The sequence below is a fragment of the Apaloderma vittatum genome, unplaced genomic scaffold (assembly GCF_000703405.1).
Source record: "Apaloderma vittatum isolate BGI_N311 unplaced genomic scaffold, ASM70340v1 scaffold25819, whole genome shotgun sequence".
Taxonomy (NCBI): Eukaryota; Metazoa; Chordata; class Aves; order Trogoniformes; family Trogonidae; genus Apaloderma; species Apaloderma vittatum.
This window is the reverse complement of record NW_009733936.1, coordinates 2,264-13,533: the sequence shown is the minus strand read 5'-3', so window position 1 is coordinate 13,533 and position 11,270 is coordinate 2,264. Positions and strand designations below refer to the sequence as shown.

The following is an 11,270-nucleotide window of genomic DNA, read 5'->3' as shown; positions in this document are numbered from 1 at the left end:
CGCTGATGGGAAGTAGAGAATAATCTTTGTTGGGCTTTGCTTTCACGCACAGTCTTTGCTTTTGCTATATTAAACTGCTTTTATCTTAACCCATGGGCCTCTCATTATATCTTCCCTCTCCCCTGTCCATCTAGAAGGGTGAGTGACATCTAAAAGGGTGAGGCTTTGGTGAGCTCCTGGCCTCCAATCAGGGCCAAACCACCACACCTGCATTCAAGGAATATTAGCTGCAAATAGAGTGCATTAGCAATATAAATCAGCTCATAGCTTCTTTTTTCTTTTACCTGAAATGTGTGAATAGTTCTGGCCCACGCATGCTTTATGCGACATAGCTTCTTCAGTGCTGCATACTTCACAGTGAAAGTAGAGCCGTATGTGCTGCTGATGGTCAAAAAGCGCTCTTTCTGAATTTCTACATCCTAAAGAAATAGTAAGAACAAGAACAACTTGGCAGTAAATTTGTATCAGCAGTTTGATCAACATCTATATGTCTGTGTGTGTCCACGTGCCAGCTTTCCCTGAAATTACAACAGTCGCAATATCAACCGAGAGAAATGGTTTCCGAAGACACTAAAGGCAAAAAATTGCCGTCTTTCACCGACCACCTGTAAGGAAATCGGTTTCACTGTACAGGGCCTACTCTTAACTCCTTCTGTTTTGTAATAAAAATGCTGAGGAAGGAAGTTTTAACCCCCCTCAAAAAACTTAGGTTATCCTAGGGTACAGCGAAGTAATACCAGTGTTGCCACAAACACAGCCCACTCTCTCCCACCAACCCGGTATGGTTCCCTTTCCCACGCAAATATTGATACTTTCGACTCAATTCACGGAGCCCAGCAGAAAAATACAGATTTTGTGTTGCTGTATTTTTCGTTCAGCTTAGTTTTCTCCCAGACAAGAACTCAAGCTGTAACATCAGCTTTATCCTTTACTTAAGACTATGCTTCTACCTATAGCCAACATATTATGCATTTCAATTACAAGACATTTGGGTATTTACGGAATTTATTTATACTGGACATGAGCAGACCAACTGAAACACATGGTCCCCATGTGTTGCCTGATCTCTATTTACTTCTTTCTCTCTAATTACTAATGACAGGACAAGGGGAAATGGCCTCAAGTTGCGTCAGGGTAAGTTTAGATTGGATATTCGGGGGAAGTTCTTTACTGAACGAGTGGTGAGGCACTGGAACAGGCTGCCCAGGGAGGTGGTGGAGTCACCAACCCTGGAGGTGTTTAAAAAAAGAGTAGATCTAGCACTTGAGGCTATGGTGTAGTGGTTAGGTATGCTGGGATGAAGGTTGGACTAGATGATCTTCAGAGGTCCCTTCCAACCCCTAACATTCTGTGATTCTGTGATCTAGTCGAGAGGTGGCATCCCTGGCGGCAAGGAGGCTCGATTAAAATGATCTCTAAGGTCCCTTCCAGCTTAGGCCATTTTATGACTCTATGATTTTAGGAAAAAAAAAAATCAACAGATTTTTAATTTTTTTTTTAATTCTCTATTGTGAATTGTCTCTTTCCTGCCTTTCACACAATAGTTTAGCAGAAGCACTAAGCATGTATTATGGACTAAAATTGTAAAGTGTGAACTGTTTTGTTCTGGGCATTCAATGAGGACTGAATCAGTTATCACTGAGGGGGTTTTTTGTGCAAGTTCTCGCTGCAAGGACTTACATCTGTTATGAAAAATATATCTCCATTGCACAGCCGTTTGCCCTCCTCAGCAGGCTCTACTGTAGTGAGGGTGGTTTCTCCACTTTCGCATTCAAGGTGACGAGGATCCTCTCCCAAACCACGGTCTGGCAAGAGATCCCTGAGATACGTATTCTGTGTGCAGCAAATCTTGTCATCAATTTGAAATAAAAGTCGGTTTTTATGATCTCTAGACCAGAGAGAAAAAAAGCGAGAAATGTACTTCCCATCTCTCAGTATTTCTTCCCTTTCCTCTCTCTATACTTGGGCCAAATTAAAAACCTTACTAACGCTCAAAAAAATTAACTCACATTTCAAAGATGTTTCCTGAACTTTTGTAAAACCTTTTGGGTTTTTTTTGTAAAAAACAGTGATATGGAGTAGCAACAACATCCTGCTTCCACAAATATTTCAGAATCTATTTAGAAATCATACAGTGGCAAAAAATAATTAACCTTGAGGGTTTTTTCCAAGTTGCTTTTATGTCAATTTTAAATATCCAGCAGCAACTCAAAATCTTGGAATTCACATAACAACATTTTAAATGAAAGGCAAACACGTAGTTTATGTTATCTCTGTTCACAGTTCAGGTTGGGATTAAAGAACCTATAAAAAAAAATTATATGAATGATTTCTAACTTAAATAATCAGATCTAGACAAAACATTAGAAGTTTTACAATCTTATTTTAGGTTGTTGGCCCAGTAACACTTTCATTCACAGGAAAAACTGCAAAATACTGGCTTACCTAGTTACATGATTCGAATAGTGTAGGCAACAAAGTTCATTTATTAGATCACAATCTTGCCTAAATCACACAAAAAAAGAACAAAATCGTGACTGATGTACAAAACATGATTACGTGCAATATTCATTAGCATTACTTTATAAATCATGGAAAAAAGATCATTTTATCTACAATGATCTTCCACCATCACGCACAGGCACTAGGTGACAAGTTCCATCACGCAGCTCAGAATTCACATCTGCCACGATGGGGTATGTTTGGATACAGATATTTCTTTGTTCCTCCTGTAGTCAAGCCCTCAGCTTTCGCTTCTAGAGCGCACTGCACTGGTAGCAAGAGCAGAGCACAGGCTCTCAGAGCATCTACGGCAAAAACTGCGCGCTTGTGTCCATCCTTCATTTCACACAGCACAGATGAACATGAACGCAAAGGCAGAAATCACAGTGCAAAGTTGTATTAAACTTAGAGAGAAAAAAATAAACAACTCTCCACAGAGAGACTGGGGGCAACTAGAAGGTACAGGAAAAATCACTTCCCCTGTTGTTTTCTCTAGTAATTTTATGATATTGCCACTAGTCTCTCCAGCTCAACATGTTCTGCTATTTTTAGACTGTATCTGCCAGCAAGGATTTTTCAATGTCTACCTGCATGTTCTGTTACCTTCTGAAAGCAATGAACTGCGATTGTTTGGCATCCTGCAATCCTGGTCCTTTTTCAAGTAAAGCCTTTATGGCAATTTGCAAATCTGTTTTAGAAAACATAAAAAGAAAGGCATAAAAATATGCAGATCAAATAATTTAAGAAAGAAAACTATAATTCAATATGAAATTGCCTTCACTTATGTGTTGCTTCAACGATGTTTTAACTTGTTTAAAATATCAACAAAATAAAACCAACACACAAAAACATCCCCTCCCTTGAAGAAAACAAACCCACACCACAAAACTCCCCCCAAAAAGTATCATGCAGTTATCCCACTATTAAAATCTGACAGACCAGAGTGCTATGAAGGCGAGAAATTCTTATTTCTCTGTGTTAAACAGCTGCATTCGGTGCATTTCATGGAAAATAGGGTTTTGATATAGCACATCAAAGAGGTAAAGACAGAACCTTTTTATATACATTTAAATGTCACAGCAGAAACACATTTTTAGTATTCTGTTTGCTGAATAAGTTATTATAGGTTTTTTCCACATCACCCCTGCAGCTTTTTGATGCATATAGAGTAGAGGCCACTCAATCCATGTATCCAATAAAGGTAAAAAAAACCCAAACCAATGGACTAACTCTTGATTCAAAAACATCATTAAACATTAAAAAAAAAAATCCTGGCATCCCCTCTGCCGCCATTTTCTTAACTTGCTTCTAAAGTTGGGAGCACATCTCTGCTGCCCAACACACCATCCCGTTACAGTTGCTGTTCACTCAAAGGTTTCACCTCTGAATACATTTTAATCTTTTACGGTTATGCAGCTCCAGCTACAACGTAAAAAGATGATTACATTTGATTACACTGGTGAAAGCTCTTATCAACTGTCATTTCAGAATGTAACTGGTGATCTGGAATTCTACAATATATCCTGTGCAGTCACAAGCCTTACTGTGTGCACTTGCAGAAGAATCTAGCATTTAAACTTATACTACACACTAAAATCTTCCCAAAATGCTAGTTTTAGCCAAATAGCCTATGCTTTACCAAAGGGAAACTCAAGACCACAACACATACTGTCACAACTCCCACCAGGAGGCAAAGCAATAAGAATGAATTTCTTCTCTGGGCTTGGCATTATCATTTCCTCATTCCGACCAGGAACTTTCAGCACCTCGTCAAATTCAGGAAGCTTCCGTTGAGAGATTCTTGACCAGAGCAGTGGAGGGAAAACAGAAAAGAGAAATTATTTCCAGTTAAAGGATTCCAACTGCATCTTCATCTGCATCAGCCTGAAGTTTGCCTTTTACAAATTTTTGGTCATCTACACTACATACACCAAAAACTCTTTCTTTTGAACATAACTTAATTTCACATTAAAAAAATGATACGCTCTTCAGTATGCAGTAGGTACTACGTATTGCCCATACAGCTCTTCTCATGGGAGCAGACTGGAGTAACATAGAAATGTTACCAAAAAACCCAAACAACCGTGTTACAAACAAAAAAAAATAATCTTGCAAATATTCAGGATGTTCTCAAATTCCAAAGAACACCAAAAGATCTTGGACACTTGGATCTAGATTTTGTTGTTTGAGGTTTTCTTTTTAGGAATCATGCACTAACAGTAAACTGGATTATTTCCAGACCAAAAGTAACACAAATGTTGGAAACATTTAGAGGTTAGGTATTAAAATATCAAAAAATAGAAAGAAACTGCAATTTAATGGCCCTGGACATTTAAACTCTCAATAAAATTCAACCTGTTTTAGCCGTTTTCACACTTACCAGCAAAGTCTTTAAAAATTCCTTTTTAGAGAAGCAATTGTAAGTCATTTCAGAAGGCATAACGTGAATTGTGTATGCACAACTCATTTGAAAACAACAGAGAGTATCTGACAGTGAAACATGTTGCACAGAACTCAAGAGTATTCCAGCACACATAATTTTTTTGTCTAACACATATACTTCCGGAAAATTTATTGGGTTTTATTGCTGTTGTTTTTGGGAGTTGGCTTTTTTTAAAACCAGTTACTGATTTTGAATAAGACACTGTAACAGAAGCAATACTAGAGAGTCCAATCTGGATGTAGCACTATTTTACAGGTAAAGGACAAGGCCTACTACAAAAATGCTTCTTACATACCTAAGAAAATCCTACCTTGATGCATTATCTATGATTAGTTGCGATTCAGCTCTGTGATTAGTTTGCAGTTCCACAGAAAAGCCTCTTGATTTTAGACCCTCAAAGACATCAGCTAACATGTTTCCTGGGTGTATGCTCGGCAGCTGTCTAGTATCACCTAAACAGAATGCAAATTATTTGTAATAAACAGTAACAGATGATCTGTTAAAAATTGTCTTCAAAAAATAAATTAATACTGCAATCAATACATACTCAACTCTCTACATATTGACATGCCTTTTCAATACAACTCACGAGAAATAAAACTTCCAAGAATCTAAAAAACTTTGTTTGGAGAATCAGGCTGTAGCATAGTTTAAATTTTTCATATCTCTCACTCAATAATGCTTTACTAGCAAGCACAAATCACTCTGCATGATGAACACTGACAGCAATCACATCTTATTCAAATACATTTTGAAAGCTACATATTTAAAAACAAATGCCATAAATGGCATGTCAAAAAGGAAACCTCTGAGAAAGCAGAAGTTGTAGATTTTTACACTTGTTTTCCTTTCTAAATTAAAACAGCATGACACAAAACCTCCCTCCCAACACATGATTAATATGCTAAGAACAGTTTCTTTAAATTTAAGGAAATCGGAAAAGTTTTCCAGCTGCAAGATGTCATAAGCTGCCACAAAGAATTTGCAGTACTTTCAGAATCAGATAAAACGCTGCTAAACAGAGAATGAGGACACTGAGCTGACCACTGAGATGGAAAATCCTCTCTCATCTGAGCTTATAAATAACTAGAAATAATAGAAATAAATAGAAATAATATTTAGAAATACCCAAGTACAGAAAGATGTAACATTCTGGGGTTTTTAACAGACCCAGCGAGACCAGTGGCAGCTCTGATACTTACACTGTATACTGTGTATTATTAAGTACTGTTTAATGCTAAATTTGTTGTTTGACTTACCTAGAATAATAAGCTTGGCAAGCTGAGCATGCTTACACAAGATTTTTAAAACTAAAGCAAGTATGGGTACAGACACCAAACTTCCTTCATCCACAACCAGAATCGTCACAGTAGAAAACTTCCATGGCTGTACTTGTTCAGTTTGCCTCCAAGATTTAAAACTATAGATGATCTAGAAACAAATCAAAATAATCAAGCTCTGACATTAATCAACTGTAAACAACTGTCTTATGAAATCGGTCAGACTGTGGTATCTTCTAATGTTGCATTTAGAGCTATTACCTGAAATTCTGAACTTAAACCTGCAAAGACTGAAGACAACTCAACCATTTGGTCTTATTTTCCTCCTTGGTGAATACCTTTCCAGCTGAGATTATAATGCTCACTTAAATAAAAGCACAGAAATGTATCCTTTTTTTCTGCAGAGACCCTAAAGGATATAAGGTCAGCCACTAGGCTGCTCAGTAACTCCTACTACAACTTGCTGCCAATAGCAAATCCCTAACACCGCACGGGGAACAGGCAACTATCCAGTTCCCAAAGATAAAATAAGCTGACATTACTTTTTACGTTGTTATCATTTTGATTTACACAGATTATTCCACACCTCCGACATCTTCTTGGCACCTTTCCTTACCACGCACAACAGAGATTTGACGTAACTTTTTTAACAAAGAGTTTGCTCTCTCCCTTTTTTAAAAAAGATTTGCACAATTGTTAATAGTATTAAGAAAACACTGTGTGATTTAAATTTATTTCATTATTCAAACTCAAGCTACTGATCTCTTCATGTATGAGCAGGTATCAGTATGATTGCTAGGCAACAACAGAATACTAGAAAATAGCTCAGTATTTCTGTTCTAATTAAAAAAAAAAAAGGCTAAAGAGACCAGATGCCCTAGAAAGACACAAATTTAAGATGTGTGTAAGCAGAAAAAAAATCTCAAAGTTACAAAAAGTAGTGTATTTGAAATGATTGATTTATGATTGTCCAAAATGTAATGCTGACTTTCAAATACTGACAAGCTGTACCCAAGGATTAATATTAATAGCTATACATTTCATAAAGGTTCAATAATAACTTTTTTTTTCTTTTTCAAAACAAGAACAGACCATGCAAAAAGGTCTTTCAGAACACAAAAGAAAAAAAAAAACAAACCACCACCTCCTTACCTGATGCAGTGTATATGCTGGAAGCTCAGTCTTTTCACGCAAAAGGCTTGCTGCCCTCCCTGTAGGTGCAGTAAATAGCACATTCAAACATTTTTTTGGGAACATATTCTCTGACTCCCACTCATGATCAAAGGTATTCCATTCCTCAGATCCACCTAGGTCTTTTTCAAAGTCCCTAGAAGCATCTTCCACTTCTTTTTCCATGTGCTTTAAGTGACGAAAAAGGCAACTAACTATTGTACTCTTCCCACAGCCTCCTTTTCCACTTATGATTGTGACAGGATTAGAACAAATCTTTTCCACAGCCATCACCTGATCTAAGTCTATCTCTGGTTTCCTGTCGGTACCAGACATAGATCCAATTTCCTTTTCAAGAAAGTGATTTTCACAATTCTTATTGTCTGGACTATTTTCCTTCAGATGTTCCATTTCATGAGCCTCGGTAACATTTGTTTTGTTATCTACCATTACTCTTGACATCTCAGAGGCACTAAGTATCTTTCTCACATCAACATCCAGTTGCCATGAGTGATTTGACAGAAGGTCACCTATACACATAGCGATGTCTTTTTCAGATTTGTAAAGATGAGGCAGGAACACTAGTTTTTTCTCTCTAATCACTACATTTTGATCTTTCAAAAATTCAAGAGATTGCCAAACATGCTCAATGGACATATCCTTAGATACAAAACGTGCCAATTCATCTTGATCTTCATAAGTGTGTCCCATTTCTCTACAATGCCTCTTGAGGTGATCATACAGAATTAGTGCATTCTTCTGCAAGTTAGGAATCTTCCAGAGGAGATGGTCACAGTGACAGAAGGCGGCCCACGTTGCCTCACAGTAAGAAAGGTTCAGTTCCCTATAGGTAATCTTCTCCCCAAAAAGAATAAAAGCAAACATATATTTCAGATGTTAGCCTTTTGATGAAAAACGTTCCTCCTAGTAAATACGAACTGCAATTCAAAGGGTAAAAGCCTACCAAAAAATATGTATAATTCATAATGTATTTGCCAGGATAAAATTGAACAGGACAAGCAAGGGTTTTAAATTAGCTTTCTTACTTTTGGCCCAGTTACCTCAAAGATTTAATTCTCTGCTCCTTGTAAAAAAGACTAAACAAATGGTTTTAACAAAACTGCTTTTTAAATCTTCTGAGATGAATTTGGAAAAAACAAACCGCAACACTTACCTAAAAAAAAACAAACATAAACAAACCAACAAACTGTTCACTAAAACTTAGTCCAGTACACCATCCATTTCCAAATGAACTAAGCTTACCTCCTACAAATGCCCAGTTAATAAACTGAATGTAACTGAAACAGCACTGTATTATAATGAATCACAGAATGTTAGGGTTTGGAAGGGACCTCAAAAAGATCATCTAGTCCAGCCCCCCCGCCAGAGCAAGATCACCTACAGTAGGTCACACAGGAACGTGTCCAGGCGGGTTTTGAATGTCTCCAGCGGAGACTCCACACCCTCCCTGGGCAGCCTGTGCCAGTGCTCTGCCACCCTCACAGTGAAAAAGTTTTCCCTAATATTTTTGCGGAACCTTCTATGTTCCAGCTTGTAGCCATTACCCCTTGTCCTGTCATTGGACATCGCTGAGAGGAGCCTGGCTCCATCCTCCTGACACTCCCCCTTGACGTATTTATAAACATGAATGAGGTCACCCCTCAGCCTCCTCTTCTCCAAGCTGAAGAGACCCAGCTCCTTCAGCTTTTCCTCATAAGGGAGATGTTCCACTCCCTTCATCATCTTTGTGGCTCTGCACTGGACTCTCTCCAGCAGTTCCCTGTCTCTATTGAGCTGAGGGGTCCAGAACTGGACACAATATTCCAGATGTGGCCTCACCAGGGCAGAGTACAGGGGGAGGAGGACCTCATAATGAGGCTTAAATGTTACAAACACCACATTTTTTACCCTGCTTAACATTACTTACCCCGCTGAATCCAAGTTTCCATGGCTCGTTCTTTAATATTTCATCCAATTTTATTAGCATCTTGTCTTGAAAATGTAGTTCCTCACCATCCATACTATTGTTTTCTTCAGTTTTTCTCTGCCAACACATCATATCCAACAGAGAGCAAAAATGGCGTGGCAGAAGAATTGGCAAGAACTCCAGTATCATCGGAAAAGTCAGAGCTGCCAATACCACCTTTCCTGCAACTGTACGCACCATAAATCAAAAAAGTTTTAACCAACATATAAAGACATTTGTAAAGCAACCCTGGCTTTTGTCCTTCTGCATCCCCTACGCCCTAAACATTCCAAATTTCCCTCAGGTTCTTATTCGTTGTAATCTTTTTCAAATTCTTTCAAAGCCTGTTTTCCCTGATCTGCCTTGGGAAAAGCAGTGTAAATAGATGACATAAAAACTTCAACTAAATGGACTCACTGGAAAATATGTATCATACAATTGGTTTAAACTGCATGTTCAATACCATTTTGTAGAAAGTCAGTTCAGATCTCACCATGCCTGTCTCTTCCCTAAAGATGATTTTAACGCAAAAGTACGGAAGAATGTTTAAAATCCAAAATAAGACATGAGGCTTATAAATTTGTAGTATCCGATCAGTAGAAGAAAACAGTGTTCTCTGTTGGCTTTCTCAGTGACCCCAAACTTAAAGCTACCACTTTCCCTGTGTCAGTTTGGGAATCTGCAAAAGGGGGATAATGAAACTGATCTGCTCTATACTTTGCTTTAAAAAACAAACTTCAGAAGAAAATTAAACTCATTTCAGAAGAAAATGAAACTTTTAAAAGTTTTATCTCTTGCCAAGAATAAAAAAGTAACATTTAATTAAGTGTTAAGGAAACTTCATCATTCCAAACACAAAGATCAATTTTTCTCAGTCAAGTACTTATTCTGATCACTGTTTTACCTTCAAAAAGGCAAAGATAAAACTTCTTCCCTTTAAACCAAGTACTTATTTTACATGTGGAGAATCAACACAAACTATTTTCACAAAAAATATCACAAACACCTGAAAAACAAACTGCTCAAGTCGATAACAATGACAAACAGACAACAATCAAAATAGTAATAGTAGCAACATGACATATAGGGAGTGGGTTGTTGTTTCTACTGCCCAATGATAGAGAAAGAAGAAAGTTTAATTTGCAGCAAAGTAATTTAAGTCAGATATTAGGAAAAATCCGCCAACTGCAAGAACAGTCAACAGGATACCTCGATACACCATGCAGTCTTCCACCTCGATGATTCATGGATATAATGCGCAAGCCTCAAAAGTGATCCATATAGCCTATTAAAACTCAAGCGGTGAACTAAATCTAAGTTTCTCTGACTATTGATTCTCATCCCTTTGTGGTCATGAAAAGATTTTAAGTCCATCAACAAGGGTTACATACTTTTCTACTATTACAAAAACAGAAGAAAAAGCCTGAAAGTCCATAGAACGGTTAAAATTTTCTTTCCCTTACACATGTCATTTGGAGTAAAGTCAGCTCAAGTCTAGCAGAAAGTCTGAATTCACCTGTTAGACACGATACAACCTCCAAAATAGTCAGCTCCATCTTTTGACCTGGCACTGCCCAGTAAACCAGGTACTGCAAGACTTCATTTGCTTGCACATACCAGTAGATACACCCAACCTGTTTGTAAAGATTAATGCACAGCTGTGGCTGAATTTAAAGACCTACTCCCACAGCACTGACACCTAAGGGTCTCTATACAGCCACAACCCAGGACTGCTCATCCTCATGAGGAACATGGTACAGTAGAGACCAATCATTGGAGCAAAATAGGAGAGCTAGTGCTGAAGACACATCTCAGACATCTTGACTTCAGGTATTTTAGTTTTGTTTCATACCAGCTATAGTTTGGTCCCACAGACTGAATGACTTAGGTGTGCAGTTGGAACACATTT

At 37.8% G+C, this 11,270-nt stretch overlaps 1 protein-coding gene across 1 annotated transcript in view; it reads right to left on the bottom strand.

The window, feature by feature from the left end:
• Positions 1–149: 149 nt before the first annotated feature.
• The window catches only part of HELB (helicase (DNA) B), a gene marked incomplete at its 5' end in the record, with an annotated part of 12,218 nt that continues 1,097 nt past the window's right edge, over positions 150–11,270 (bottom strand). The window contains 9 exons of the mRNA XM_009876083.1: positions 150–419; positions 1,681–1,888; positions 2,446–2,505; positions 3,106–3,190; positions 4,172–4,302; positions 5,256–5,397; positions 6,205–6,376; positions 7,378–8,250; positions 9,323–9,549. Of these exons, the coding sequence (XP_009874385.1) occupies positions 150–419; positions 1,681–1,888; positions 2,446–2,505; positions 3,106–3,190; positions 4,172–4,302; positions 5,256–5,397; positions 6,205–6,376; positions 7,378–8,250; positions 9,323–9,549 (2,168 nt within the window). The remainder of the gene's footprint in view (positions 420–1,680; positions 1,889–2,445; positions 2,506–3,105; positions 3,191–4,171; positions 4,303–5,255; positions 5,398–6,204; positions 6,377–7,377; positions 8,251–9,322; positions 9,550–11,270) is intronic.